Source organism: Poecilia formosa, unplaced genomic scaffold (genome assembly GCF_000485575.1).
Source record: "Poecilia formosa unplaced genomic scaffold, Poecilia_formosa-5.1.2 Scaffold158, whole genome shotgun sequence".
Lineage (NCBI taxonomy): Eukaryota > Metazoa > Chordata > Actinopteri > Cyprinodontiformes > Poeciliidae > Poecilia > Poecilia formosa.
This window is the reverse complement of record NW_006800097.1, coordinates 1,504,828-1,520,299: the sequence shown is the minus strand read 5'-3', so window position 1 is coordinate 1,520,299 and position 15,472 is coordinate 1,504,828. Positions and strand designations below refer to the sequence as shown.

The window sequence follows — 15,472 nt, the reverse complement described above, 5'->3', positions numbered from 1 at the left end:
CAAGCCCTCGTCGCCTGCTCTCCTGTTGGCCTCTACATTCTCCAGGTGCCAACCGGTCTTGGAGTGCTTATAGGAGCAACGAAGCCTTTCATGAAGACCTGATCACTTTGGACAGGCTCTGAGAGCATATCTTTTAGTTGCAGTGCATCTCTTTAGTTGCAAAAATCACCTGAAGGTTTTCTGAAAAAGGCACAATGCTACGGTTGACTCTTGATCCACTTTTTGTCCCTACCTCTGCAAGTCAAGTGTGACGCATGTTTAGCCCGACCCGCTCTAATTCCCTAACGAGATTGCCCGTCCCCGGATATCTCATAAAACCCCGATTAACCAGGCTCAGCTCATTAGCTCTGCCAAACCAATTCGCCCCTTGTCAACCTCCGCTCCTAACTAACCGTCCCATCAACCCCAGTAGTCATGAAAAACTAAAAAACACAAGTGACTGCAAGGACATGATGGTTAAAACACCTGAGTTAATTCAATGATGCCCATTTAACCATTTCTATTGTTTTCTCCAAAGGTTTTGTGAAATTTGAATTAATGATATCTACTTCAGAATCATTTGTGTGTTTGGGGAAAGAAAAATAAATTACTTAATTTCTTTGCAAATCTCAAATCCCTCAGGTTTCCATCTACATTTTTCACTTAACTTCCTGCCTTCCTTTGGTTCCTCACCTGCTTTTGTCATTTGACCTCATAACCTCTTTTTTTTTCTTCCAATCAGTTTACCTGTTGCACTCTGCCACGTTCCCTCCCCCTGATTCTCTCAGTCTCTCTCTTTCCCTCTCTGTTTCCATCTTTGTGCTTTATCCCTTCATCCCTTATCTCCTTTATCCCTTCCAATCCTCATCTGTTCTTCACAGTGGAGGAAGGGCAGGAGAAAGAGAGAGTTTTTTTGCAGGTGAAGCTAGATCGGCAGTCTGCATTGGGTAGAGCATCAGAGGAGCCGGCGAACCTGGGACTGTGGAATCTAAACTCATAGGGACCACAGAGCCGGACTAGGACCAGCAGCTGCCCGGTTGCAGGAGACAAGGTCCTAACTGTGAGTGGAAAAGGTGAGTTTCTGCTTAAATGTTTCTGGGCAGGCGATTCCACTACTGTTAAAGGAAGATTTTTAAAACATTGCTTCACCATGGAAATGCAGGCAAACTGTGCCAACCATAGATCTCTTTTGCATCTCCATTTTGTGATTTTCTTTCACTGATTTCAGGAATATAATTCATCCACAATTCTCAAGGAGCCACTAAAGGTTTTTGTCCTCATCCAAGCAACCACTCCAGTAGCTTCAAGCTAGCACTAGATAATAAGCTCATTTTGAGACCTTACCCTTGACTGCTTTCATCATTTTGTTGTCAGTGTTTGGATTAAAAACAAGCGCCCAAAGAAGATCTTAGTCTCAGGTGAAAAAGATGTAACCAAACTTAAAACCGATTCCTGCCTCTAAGATTTCTTCTGCAAGACTTTTTCTCATGAAGAGAATTTCTGGTTTTATGATCTGTTTTCCACCTAAAAAAGTAGAACTCACGTTAGATGTTTTATGTACTGGATCTAAGACACTCTACCTGCGTGTGCTGGTGATGGTTCTGACTCCAAAAGAACAATTTCTTTCTTCATCATCTTCCACATCACCTCGCTCTTTCCCTGATCCCGAGGTAAAGAGTAGTAATCGGATGAGAGGAGATTTGGCCGTAAAGCCTCCTCTGAGATCTCCAGGATTTAAACCCCTGCAGCAAACCCACCTCAGAAACCCCTCAACATCGAAACTACTCCACTTCCTGTCTTCCCATCTTCTACCCTCCACCCTGTCACAGGTTCAGTCCTCTATATGTGCAGTAGACAGGCCAGCAATCCATTTAATCTCCATGATAGTGATATTTTATCGTGTGCAAGATGCTGGGGTCAGGAGGGTTTTTTCCGTCCTACTCAACAAGTTCATATTTCTGCTGACACTTTACATTTTCTTGCTGTTCTGTTCACTATGAGTTGCATACGGTGTGCAAGTTTTGTTTTTTAAATCCTAAGTTCCTGAAATGTAATTTTTAATAGAACTAGGACAAAAAGTGAACAAAATACTCTATAAAAAGATACATATCATGTAAAAATCCTTCGAGCCTGTTTGATTTTAGCCTTGAACATTGGCCTCAGTAGGGTGTAAGCAGGTTCTTGGCATTAAATTTGTTAGACGTCAGTATCCCATTACAGAGTATTAGTCATACTGTACACTTCAGCACGCAAGGCTTTTGGGAATTTTTGCTTCTTTTTTGACAATGAACCCTTCATGTGTTGTTTGAAAAGGACACAACTGACTGAATACCTTATATTTATGATTATTACTAATGTCTTCAAACAGCAGATAAACAGCTTTTTCAAATGTTACGTATGTACAGCAGATGAGCACAAAACAGGACTCACCCTTTTCCCCTCACTTTATTCTTCTTTTCATAAAATTTTTACTGTATCCTCTTTTTCATACCTCCCTATTTTATCCTTCTTACCATTATTTGACCTGTCAGGATTATAACATCAGTTTTGGATTACATTAGCAGAATCTGATTTTTGTGATTTGATAGTGCAGCAGAAACCAACCGCTCTAGTTGGATAAATCAAGGTCACTCACTGATCCAGAGAAATTGCAGAAGATGTTAGTGTAATTTACTGCTGTGTCAGCTGAAAGGAAGTTTATTTATCTTAGTAAAATAAGAGCGATATATCAAGCTGAAGTAATTAAAATGTCCTCCTTACCTTACTGTTCTGTCTTGTGCTCCGTTTTGCCACAGAGTGATTGTGTCATCTTCCATCAGTAACATCCTCCAGCGACTGTCATCATGGCAGCTGAGAAAGCTGAAATGGATGCACTGAAAAAGGAGTGTGATGGCCTCCGTGCTCAGATTGAGGTGAGCATTTCCTGGATGACACAAACTACTTCCTGTAGGAACTCCTTAAAACTTTCAGACAGGAAGCAATATCTTTATCAGGGTATTTTCATCTGGCCTGACTTTTATTACATCGTTTATCCATTAAGATTTCTTCAAACTTGATTATTCTAACATATGTATTCTCTCATGTGGCCACTAGGCGGCGCGTAAGGCCGCGAACGACACCACCATGACAGCAGCAGCTAATGGCGTGGCGCCTGTGGGCCGAGTCCAGCTGAAGCTCCGGAAGACCCTCAAGGGCCACCTGGCAAAGATCTATGCCATGCACTGGTCAGCAGATTCAAGGTAACAGGATGGGAAATTCTAACTTTTTATTGAATATTGTGCCTGTTTTTCATAATGTTTGATTTATTTTTTTAGCTCAAATAATAGCCAAAACTATGATTTGAGCTAAACTAATTGTTTCCCCCCAGAGAAAGTATATTTATTGAAATGTCACGATTTGACATTTGAATAAATCTTGTTTCTGTAATTTACTTCAGTAACTCAGGTGGAACATTATCATCTTAAATAAAAACATCTTGATTTATTTTCTCTGTAAAAGAAGAGCAAGGAAAAGCAAGATTATATTTTATAACCAGGAGCTTAAAGCTCTATTTTTTATGTCTCATCTCTGTCTTCTAACTCATTATATATATATATATATATATATATATATATATATATATATATATATATATATATATATATATATATATATATATATATATATATATATATATATATATAAATGACCAGTGGGTTAAACAGTAAAAAAAAGTATTTATATTTATAAAGATGATCAGTTTTACTTGTTTTCTATTGAACTGGATATCATGTTTCTTATTCCAAAGGTTTGTAACTTATTTCAAAGCTTTCAAATTCAGACACCACATTGAACATTGTGAAGAATTAATTATTTTTTGAAAGAAATATTTTCAAAACATTTTAACTCTAGTCAGATCCCACATGCTCTGGTAAAAAACATCCATCCACCCATTTTCTTAATTATCTCAGGGTCACAAGAAGGTAGAAAACAACCATTTCTGGGTTTTTTTAAATATTTTTTTCTATTCTAAAAACCAGCTGTATTTACAGTGATGTTGTGTTCCTCTCCAAGGCAAATGGTCAGTGCATCACAGGATGGCAAGCTTCTAATCTGGGACACGTTCACTGGAAACAAGGTAGGATCACACCCAGTACTTCATCAAATGTGAACTCTGTTGCCTAATGACTTATTGCTTAATTGTCCTATTTCAAATTCTTATGAACAGTGGTTTGGCATAAATTAAAAAAATATATGTGTTATACTTGCATGCTTATTTTTTCTGACCCAATGTGATTTAAGCATCAGCAGAAACCCATAAAGCAGCTAGTTGAACTTAAGTTCTTGCAGAAATTCCAACTTGAATAAACTTTCTAATTGAAAGTTAAGTTGGTGAAGTCTCCTTACTGTTCTGTGAGTTTGAACGGAAGACACATTGACGAGACAAATGACAGAAAACACCTAAAGGATAAGTTTGATTAAGTCATACTAGTGACTAAAACCTTTGACTGAATGAACTCAACAACTATCCTGAATTTCTCTTCTCAGTTGACTGCTGTCCCCCTGAAGTCTGCTTGGGTAATGAGTGTCGCCTTCGCTCCTTCTGGTAACCTGGTGGCCAGCGGTGGTCTGGATAACATCTGCACAGTCTATAACATTAAGGCTGCCAGTCCCAAGACCCTCAGGGAGCTGGACGCACACACAGGTGAGGACAAACCATGTCTGCTACCTTAAAAACTTTAACGTAACCCACTTTAAATAAAAATGGTGTCTCTCACACAGGTTACTTGTCTTGCTGCCGTTTCCTTAGTGATTCTGAGATCCTGACAGCTTCTGGTGACACCACCTGGTGAGTTCCTTACAGATAAAAACTCATTTATCCGTCCAGGAGCCATTTGTGGATGGATTTTTGTGTGGCTCACAACTGTAAATCAAGAATGATGAAACTAGCTTTCCCAGGACAAGTGGGGAAGAAAATTATAACCAAGAATACTCTATTGGTTTAATTAAGATATTGAATGTTTACTTTGTTATTGAGCAGATTAAAAGTTCCAATATAATTTTGATTGATATTTTAGTCTTTAAAAACGTAAAATAAACAAATAATTGGGCCTGCAAGAAGTTTAGACTTGACAATTTTGGTCCACATGACAAAAAAATAGGAAACTAAGGTTATGTATCTCTATAACTCTTTATAAATTTAGACTTTATTCATGTTTAAAATAAAGGTAAATCCCTATTAGTCTCTTAGTTCATTTATAAAAGTCAAAACCTTTTTAGTAAACATTCACAATGACAACAATCTGATCTTTTTTACATACTTGAAAATTAAACATTTTTGCAATCGATGTGGGTTTTAAATAATTTACTTTATTTTATTTTATTTTTTTACCTTTTTCAACTTTGACATAGCTCTAATAACTAAAATAAATCCTTAATATCAAACAACTGCAACCTGCAATTTGTGCCCTTTCTGCTTTCCATATTTAGCCGGTTTTAGTTCACTTCTTCTGCAGTGTAGAAAAAATTATTATGTAAATTATATGAATGTTATGTTATTTCATGTACCCTATTAATTTTATATTAATTTAACAATGTAATGATACTTTATATCAATGATTTTTTTATTTTCTATATTAATTTTCAAGTAGGTTGCTGTGCCATTGGCAAGACATGTAATTATCTGTGTGTCCTGCCAATGTGTTGTTTCTGACTGCTTGTATGGTTTTACTGTATCACATATAATTTGTGCTCACATTTAACAAATACACAAATCCCAATAATTAGATTCAAAATGCCACCAACATGCCATCCATCTTAACTGTCCTAGCTGCCTGTGGGACCTGGAGACGGGCAAGCAGAAAACGGTCTACACCAACCACATCGGCGACTGCATGTCGCTGGCCCTGTCTCCGGACATGAACCTGTTCATCTCAGGAGCCTGCGACTCTCTGGCCAAGCTGTGGGACCTGAGGGAAGGAACCTGCAAGCAGACCTTCTCCGGACACACCAGTGACATCAACGCCATTTCTGTGAGGATTGTTTGTTTTACAAGAATCAAGAAATCCCTTTAATAGAGTCTGTAGGACAATGTGAAGTATGTTTAAATATCACAAAAAAAAAACTACCTTCAATCACCAGACTTAAACAAATTTAAGAACACAGGAAAAATCAAGCCAGTCTTGAAAGTGTTAGGAAGTCATTTCTAGTGGTTTCAGTGAGTTGACAAAGGCCTGTCTCATTCTGCCAAAAAACATCCTGGTGTTTGTTCATGTGATATTAAAAACTGTGCCACACCATCATCCTTCTGCTACTTCCTGTCATATTTTTATCATTTCCACCATTAGTAACATCTGGTTATGAATCATCTGACTTGTGTGATGCGAAAAAAGTGCTTCCATTGCAGTTTTGCAAAATACACTATTTTAAAATAGCAAAAAAAAAAAAACAAAAACAAAAAAACATAATCCTAGTGCAAAACCACTTTTTCTAAAGATGAGTTTTTAAACAAAAAAAATACTGGCATTTTTCTATTCAGCCAATTTAGTTTTGTGATTCCAACTTGCACAATTTTATGGACAATGGAAGCGCAGATTTTGGCAGAGATCACTAATATTTCATCCTAGTCGCTGCTACCAAGTGTGGCAAAACCAGAGATTATTCTAAGATAGCAATTAGTTTTTCACTCAGGGCCCTGCTGGTTTAGAAAGTTGCATTTTGTTTATCCTCTGGTTATCATTCTCCAATCTAAATCACTTAAATGTGACAAAATCCTTCACAATTTTTTCTTCGCAGCTCCATATTACACCAATCTTTGCCATCTTTTCCTCAGACACTTTCACTTTTTTTCCTTCCACTTTCAGTTCTTCCCCAGTGGAAATGCCATCATCACAGGCTCTGATGACTGCTCCTGCAAGATGTATGACCTGCGCTCCGACCAGGAGGTGTCGGACTACACGGACACCAGCCTGAACGCCGGCGTCACATCTCTGGCCCTCTCCAACTCCGGCCGTCTTATCTTTGCAGGCTATGACGACTTCAACTGCCACATCTGGGACTCACTGAAGGGCGAGAAAGTCGGTGAGAGCTCTTTAGTTTTTCTACGATCATGGCTTTGTGGATGTGTTAGCTCACACGTACGCAAGCAAGAAGACAAGTGCATCATCTATTTACTTGCAATTCACCCCCTGTCCTGCAGGTGTGCTCTCCGGCCATGACAACAGGGTGAGCTGCACCGGCGTCCCGGCTGATGGAATGGGTGTCTGCACAGGATCCTGGGACAGCTTTCTCAAACTGTGGAACTGAGGCATTTCAGTGGGAGGAAAACATCTCAGGAAGAAAAGAGGAGGAGTAGAAATGAGGAGGAAAGAATAAAGAAATGAAGGAAAGAGGAGACATTATGTAAAAAAAAACAAGGAGGATCCATGAATAAAAAAAGGCCTCCTCTTCTTTTCTTCCTCTCTTCTTCCTTAATAATGTATGCAAAACATAAGTGGTTGCGAATGAGCCTCATTGTGTAAATGGCACCAGGGAAACAATGTGTGATGCACCCTGCTGAATGTGCTGAAGAACTTCAGTGTTGTCATTTTAAATAACGAAACATGTTTTTAAAAATAGCACAATTAATCTAAATGTTGCCAGAGCAGGAAAAAAAAGCTCTGGATCAGAAACACATAGAGGTTTTTGTCAATAAAAGGAGATCAAAGGCATAAGCACTGAAGACAAAGTTATAGAAGAACATTTTATTTTTTTTCTCGAGATCATTAAGCTGTAAAAGAGCCCTGGACTTCCATAGATCAGGTATTTATACCTGATAGTGCACCAATTAGACTGAAGTTGATGTACAGTGTTTTTTTTTTTCTTTACTTTTTTGTCAGACTATACACACACCAAGTGTAAATATATTGCAAAAAGTCATCATTGCTCACCTCCTAAGAACAGACAGAGTTTAACACGGTGGAGTTACACCAAGTGGATGTGAAGAAAACCTCCAAAAAGAAAGTTTCAGTCTGGAAGCTGGTAGACTGGGCTGCAGGGCGGCTGTCTAATCAGAAAAAACATTCTGTAAAAACATATAAACTGAATTTCATCCCCCTCAGCCTGTAGTTATTGTACAAGTGTTCAACTCTAATGTACAAAAGGCAAAAATGTTTCCTGAAAATATTTCTAATAAATAGTTCTGCATTAACGTTATGTTGGAGTTTGTGTGTTTTTGTCTCTGTTCCCAAACGTACCTGCATCTCCTTCTAACAGTGAACTTTTTCCACATCAGAGCCAGAAACTTGAATGTGTTTGGCATTTTCATTATGTCAAGGTAATGCATAGCAGCATCTAACTGAAATAGAAATGGAAAACCAGAGTTTTTCAATATTTTCACCAGAAGAACTTAGGAATTGTGGTCTGCATTTTTAATCAGCCTCCTTTGACCTAATAACTAAATCAAATCAAGTGCAAGTATTTACATTGCCTACACAGTGAACAGAGTCCATCTTTGTTTAATCTCAGTTTGAATATGACTGTTTCAGTGAAGGCCTCTGATGTTTCTTAGACAATGCTATAGAACAACAGAACAAGGAACACAGTAGAAAGGTCAGAAGGAAATTTAAAGCAGTGTTATGTTATAAAAGAACAAGTCTAATTAGAATAGCTCACACAGTTCTGTTCAGCTCATTTTCTGAGAACGGAAAGACCATTTATCAGAAAATCAGCCAAAAGCTGCATGGAGGAGTTGCAGAGATCTACAACTCATCTGGGAGAATCTGTTAACAGAACAACCTTTAGACTTGAACTCTAAAATTTCACTGTAGAATATTGGCAAAACAAAATTTCCAACAACTTCCTTTTTTGCTGACCTCTCTTGGTACTTTAGCTTCCTCCACTCACATTGTTGGGCTAATTGGTTTCTCCAACTTGCCCTCGCATGTGTGTGTGTTGTTTGTCCTCTATCGCCCAATGACTGCTGGGGACAGAGGCACCAGACTTCTTTGGAACCCTTCAGGTACGACTGAGTATAGACAATGAATGGATGAAAGCTTTACAGTTGTATGTCCGATTCCCACGTGCTTCATTTTAATGTCCTCTTGTGACATTAATAGAAGCTTCTCAATTCTACTAGTTGATTTCGTCTGTGGGAAGGAAGCTGCTTATATTTACTGTCACCAACCAGTATAAAGTTTTTCTATGCCTCATTATAAAGCCTTTGAAGATGTAAGTTTATAGACTTGTTTGTATTTTCTTATCTCATTATAATGCACTTCCTTTTAAAAACAAAAAGCATTTTATTTTCATTTCAGGTAAAATTTTCAATGATGTATTAATTAATGTGTTCGCATGCCTTTCAGTATATAGATACTTGGAGAAATTAATGAATCAGTCTTAAAAATTCAGATGACAAATGTACATCATTATTTTAAAGTAGTGCACTCAGCCTAATGGTCTCAGATTTTTGTTTTATTTTTTAGTGTGAAATAAATGCTTAGTGTAGTAGACAATTTTACAACAGCAATTAAGAAAATGCAACATTTTAAAGTCTGCTTTTGTTCGCACAGCAGGAGGCGCTATAACCACCCATAAAACTTGCTCCACCTCGGTCTTTTAATCCCAACTCAGAAGAAGTCGGATTTTCGCAAGTACGTTTGGTAATGATATTTCCAACAGTTCCTGAACTGCACACCAGCCTGAACTGAATACCGGGGCCTTCATCTCCTCTCTCACCGGGTATCAGCCACCAGCAACCGGCCATGGCGCGGAGGTTCTTCGTCGGGGGAAACTGGAAGATGAACGGAAATAAGGAGAGTCTGGAACAGCTGATCACCATCCTGAACACCGCCAGCCTGGACGATCAGACCGGTAACCCTGACTGATGAGCGGCTGTGGGGTTAGATGCAACGCTCCCTTATAATTATCCGTTATTAGCTGTGTTTTCTAAATAAAAGTGTTAAATAAATATAGGGATGCAGCTCGAGGTGGAGTCATGTGATCAGGATGACTTGCAAAAAGTCCTCTGACGTTTTTGTCTTTAAGTATTGGGAAGTAACTGAGTACATTTACTCAGTTACTTGCACTTCACTTGAGAATGTTTTCTACATGAAAGAATCTATAGTTTCTTTCAGACCATGAGTTAAAATTGAGCACAGAATAAAATCTCTTATTGTTTTTGTACTTTTAGAAAACATAAATCATATTTGAATAAAAATATATATGTATTTTGTTAGGATTTGATTGCAAGGGTCTTGTTGCTAGGCTTGATAATTATTATTATAATAAAAATTTTAAAAGCGTACATCTAATGTAAAAAACAATTAATTGTAAAAAGAGCACCTTAAATGCAATTTCTTAACAGAAAATCTTGGATAGTTATTTCACCCCTATGCATCATTTCAAATTTCTAAAAGCAAGAACCAACTTTCATTTTTTAGTGCACCAAACATTTTCCTTCCTCTCTATGCATCTACTTTTACAGATAATTATCAATATCTCTAGTGTTTATTTTAACTTAAATTCTCTGAGCTACATTTTGGGTGCATGTAAGACAAGTTTACTTACTTACTAATCTAAGCTGGGGGGTTAATGTTTTTTTTTTGTTCTTTTTGTTGTTGTTTTTCTGTTTTCAAAGTGCATTAAATATAAAGTTTATTATTTTCCCTATAGGGTTTACCAGTAATAGATTAAAAAAAGCCACATATGAAAGATTTTGAGTAAACACATAAAGAATCCAGGATTGAAAAGTGTGAATAATTCAAAATAACAAAGAATAATGTCCAGTTTTGATACATCATCAAACAGGTTTTAGTAATTATGATCCTTATAAAATTACATTGCTTTGAAACTGCTGTTGCAGACAAGAAAAAGCAACACTGAACTAACAGATAAATCTTCTGTATTGTTTTCAGAGGTGGTGTGTGCTGCTCCTTCCATCTACCTGGACTTTGCTCGGTCCCTTCTGGATCCTGGAATCGGGGTCTCAGCCCAGAACTGCTACAAGGTGGCGAAAGGAGCATTTACAGGAGAGATCAGGTGTGTCAGCCACTGAGAGACAAAATAGTAAAATAAAAAAACAAACATGGTTCTGACTGACTTTATGTTTCATATAAGTGCTTCTTTTCTTATCAACTAAGGGTTGGAAAACCCTAAAGTCTTCCCATATGTCATATGCTCAGATCTGTGTTGGAGGAGGTAAACTCTGAGAACATTGGAAATGTGTTTTAGAAAATGAAAAACAGATTTCAACATTTTCCAGCGCTGTAGTAAAATCATACTTTGTTAAAATAAATACAATCTGTTGTAGTTCAGCTCTTTAAGAGGTGGCCTGCTCCCCACCATGTCTCCCCCCCCCCCTCTGCCTCCTTCCAGCCCGGCCATGATAAAGGACTGCGGGGCAGACTGGGTGATCCTCGGACACTCAGAGAGGCGCCATGTGTTCGGGGAAAGTGATGAGCTAATCGGCCAAAAGGTGAGACTTTATTCCTGCTACAGACTGTTTATTTCACAGACTGACTGCTATGTCTGTCTGCGTCATTAGAAAATTATAGTTGAAGTCCTTTTTTTATTATTCTTTTCAGTTTATTACCCTCAGTTAATTAGAAACATATTCTGTTTCCTAAGACTTTTCCCATTTCTTCTTTAGTGCTGTGAAAAAACAGAAAATTAAACAATCAAAAGTGCAAGAAATCTGTAATAAACAAAATTATTTTTCACAGTACTGTTTGTTGATTTGAATGTTTGAAAATATTTTCTTCTCAGTAAATTAATAAAAAACATCTGGGATTTAAGTAATTTTGTTGCGATAATGGTATCAGGTCATATCTTCGGGATCAAAATGCCTTTATTGTCGTTGAACAGAAGCAAAATGGAATTTCTTACAAACACATGAGATGTGGCAGATAAAGCATTGACTAAGTTATGATATCTGCAGGTTGCTCACGCTCTGGAGAGCGATCTCGGAGTGATCGCCTGTATCGGTGAGAAGCTGGAGGAGCGAGAGGCAGGTACCACAGAAGAAGTCGTCTACGCTCAGACGCAGGTTATTGCAGGTGAACAAAACTTTCATGGTTCTTCCCGGCTCTGTTTTTCTTTTTTGTTTTTTTTTTCCATTTCCTTTCTTTTTTTATTTTCTTTGGTCTAAGTTTTACAGTTTCCTTTTGTTTTTTTTTCTGTCTTAAAAAAATATATATTGGCCAACTAACAGATAATTAAATATTGTATTTAAATAGGTTAATTATTACATGAAAAGCGATCAACAAATAAAGTTGGAATGGATTGGGAAGATTGGTTAAAACCTGCAAACCAGTTGTTTTGTGTGTGTTTTACTCTACATTACGTAACCTGATTAATGATCTTTTCTCTGGTCACATGTCGGCCTCATGCATTTTTCTCCTGTACTGAATCTAGGTTGCTCACTGCTTTAAAATGTAAATAGGTCAGTGGACTCTGCTGCAGCAGAAATTTTAGGAGACACAGCTGTGTCTGCAGCTTCCCACTGCTACAAGGACACATTTCCATGTGAACTTTTCTTTCTGTTTGTGTGCAAACGTTTCTTTGCAGACTTTGTGTATTTGCTTGGCGGATTACTCTGTTTATGAACAGATTGGGTTAATTACAGCTTTGAGCTTTCATTTGCAATGCATGGATTAAAGGGATGTTGTGTTGCAGAAAATGTGACGGACTGGGGGAAAGTGGTGCTGGCGTACGAACCTGTTTGGGCCATCGGCACTGGAAAGACAGCCACACCTGAGCAGGTAACTATAAAGAAGGGACAGAGGAGCTTTGGCTGCTTTGTCTCAAGAGGCTTAGAAAGCACAAAAAACTCAACTAAGCCTAAAATAAAACATCAAACAAGAAAAATATGATTGAATGTTTTCTGAATGTTTTCTTTGTCTGAACTGTGCTGCCAGTCCAGAAAAAGTTACGAAAATTAATTTCAGTCATGGACGTCTACAGTTCCATAAAAGTCTTGGGACAAACGTCATCTGGGAAAAACTTGGTAATTGTGACCCAGATGATTTCATAATAACAATTACTTCTACATTTTTTTTTTTGCCTCCACAGAATAAATTCACTAATGACAAAAGTTATTTTTTTTCTCCGAGTTTCAGTGTGAGATTATCCTGCTGCAACAGAACATATAACATTTATTTTAAGTGTTTTTACACACATTACCACAGCTGCTAAAGGGCGGTGGAGATCTGGATGGAAACGTGACCTAATGTGAATGATTATTAGATGACACCTGAAAAAAGGTGCTTTTCTAGAGCAATTAGGGGCTGCCAGGTAGAAATATAGAGTGGCACAAAAATTTGCAATACAAATGAGAAAGAACAAGAAGAATAAAGTGTCTGACGTAAATACAGGTGTGAAGGAATAAAAACACGAACTTGTAGAAAAACTGGTTTGCATGAACATTCAGATTTAGTGTTTTATTTCCAAGAACTCTTTTATTTTTCTGATATATTTGAATTTGAGAGACTTATTGAACATTCCCAGATTGATTTCTGATTTTATAATTTTACTTACTTGATAGATGTATAATATGTATTCCTTCCTTAGGCTCAGGAAGTTCATGAAAAGCTGAGGGCTTGGTTCAGAGCAAATGTATCAGATGATGTGGCTGAGTCCCTGCGCATCATTTACGGAGGTTAGTGGTGATGCTTTACTGCATTTATTTCTTTTTTGCTACTATATTTAGCTGCTGTAGATATACTTGTCTAGTCGACCAGCTTCTTCTGTCGTCTAATTGGACACTTTTAATTCTTTCTGAAAGATCAGAATAAAGAAGTTAGTGAAGATTTTTTTTTAAAGTTTTGCGTTGTACTTTAAGTGTAGGTCTCCCTTTATTGTTGTGTCTTTTGCTTTTTTCAAGGCACCACTCTCAGTCGTGTTTCAGGTTTATTTCCTCCAAAGCTTTTTTTCTTACTGTTTCACTCACACTAATCGTCTGTTTGCTGGGTGTGTCCTCCAGGTTCAGTCACCGGAGCGAACTGCAGGGAGCTGGCGTCTCAGGGCGACGTGGATGGCTTTCTGGTTGGCGGAGCCTCTCTGAAACCGGAGTTTGTCGACATCATCAACGCACGTGCATAAAGTGTAAAGACGATCACTAAACTGGGATCACATTCACACTATTCTGTCGCACACTGCAGTTTTATGAGAACTAAGCTGACTCATGCACATACAAATGTCTGTTTTTTTCTGAATTTGTTGTTTTTTTTAATGTAATTTAATTCGTATTTGTCTAAAAAGTGAGATATAATTATCACTGAGATATTTTCAGTAGTTTTTAAGTTGAAAAGGACAATCTCATTATTACCTGCTCTTAATTTAACCTGTCAAGTTTTTTTTTTTTTTGTAATTGCATCCATCAGTGTAGGTTTGCTTACAAAGTAATGTGATTCTTTTCACTCCTGTAACATTAGTCTCACCTGTATTCTAACACACAGTCTGTAATAATTACTGTTCCAGACAGAATTCCTTAAATTAACATATGCAAAGGAAATGTGAAGAGTCGGTGACTCTCAGTAGGTCTTAAAGCTTTATGACTGTATGTAGCTTCACCCTGGCTCAGGTTGCACTTTAGAAAACGTAGCGATCAGGGGACTGATCATTGTACACTGGAAGAAAATAAATAAAATGTGGGAACGTATTGCAATTGTTTTATCTTTATAAGGAACATTTTTGAGGGCAATTAACAGAAATATGCTTGGGGAAAGCGTTCTGTCTTTATTCATAAATATCTGCATTAGGTCTTTGCATAGAGTGCTTTTACAAACTATTATATGGCTTCCTATGCTGCTTGTGGAGTGTTGGCCTCTTTCTTGTTAAGTAGCCTTTCAGTCTGCAGGACTCATCAGTGTCCTGTTCTGACACATTTATATTTACGTTTTGTCTCGCTACAAGTGAATAACCTCTGTAAACTCTCAAGAAGGTAAAATCATGTTTATGTCTCACATTGGTAGTTTTTAGTATGAGCAAATGTGTTGCTTTTTGCAGCAATCCTCAAAATTCTTGTCTCCCATTTCTCCAGTCCCACACATTGAGCAGATTTTTTTCATATTTTGACAGATTTTCAAAAGGCATACCTACACAGCAGACCCTCACTAGTATTTTGCCTGTTCTAATGACTGTGAAGATAGCAGCGGGGGTTCTTGTATTAACAGCTGTAAATCAAACTGAGCCCACATGAGTAGGAGTGCAAATTAATCTGTCAACACCTTTACTGCCTTTAGATCGGCCCAACGGGAAATTTTAGAGACGTTGCGTTTTCAGAACCACTGCAGTTCTGTGAACGTTTGAACCCTGGAAGCAAACATGAAGAACAGGAACTGGAATAGAGCAGGAAAGCAGAGCCTTGTGGAGCTCCTCAAAGTACGCTGCAAGCTATCTGCGACTTGAGTGTAAGATTTTGCAACATTTTTAATTAACTACTGTAGCTGGAAAGTGAGACAATTGTATATGCATTTTTATATATGCTTATGTATTTAGATCTTATAATTTTCCTCCACAAAAACTCTGAGATAACTGG

The 15,472-nt window shown here is 37.6% G+C and overlaps 2 protein-coding genes across 3 annotated transcripts; both read left to right on the top strand.

Moving 5' to 3' along the window:
- Positions 1 to 778: 778 nt before the first annotated feature.
- On the top strand, positions 779 to 8,151 carry gnb3b (guanine nucleotide binding protein (G protein), beta polypeptide 3b). 2 transcript variants are annotated; one of them, XM_016677551.1, is made up of 9 exons: positions 779 to 1,039; positions 2,775 to 2,891; positions 3,073 to 3,218; positions 4,033 to 4,096; positions 4,507 to 4,663; positions 4,741 to 4,807; positions 5,789 to 5,990; positions 6,822 to 7,038; positions 7,157 to 8,151. In XM_016677551.1, exons 2-9 carry the CDS (start codon positions 2,823 to 2,825, stop codon positions 7,261 to 7,263), a joined length of 1,029 nt encoding a protein of 342 aa, XP_016533037.1. In that variant the 5' UTR covers positions 779 to 1,039; positions 2,775 to 2,822; the 3' UTR covers positions 7,264 to 8,151. The 2 variants fall into 2 exon arrangements, with proteins under 2 accessions (XP_016533037.1, XP_007564450.1); XM_007564388.2 differs by having other exon boundaries at positions 780 to 1,052.
- Positions 8,152 to 9,562: 1,411 nt separating this feature from the next.
- Positions 9,563 to 14,593, top strand: LOC103146451 (triosephosphate isomerase). Its single transcript, XM_007564387.2, has 7 exons — positions 9,563 to 9,807; positions 10,851 to 10,974; positions 11,311 to 11,410; positions 11,873 to 11,990; positions 12,610 to 12,695; positions 13,504 to 13,591; positions 13,916 to 14,593. Exons 1-7 carry the CDS (start codon positions 9,699 to 9,701, stop codon positions 14,032 to 14,034), a joined length of 744 nt encoding a protein of 247 aa, XP_007564449.1. The 5' UTR covers positions 9,563 to 9,698; the 3' UTR covers positions 14,035 to 14,593.
- The last annotated feature ends 879 nt before the right edge of the window (positions 14,594 to 15,472 follow it).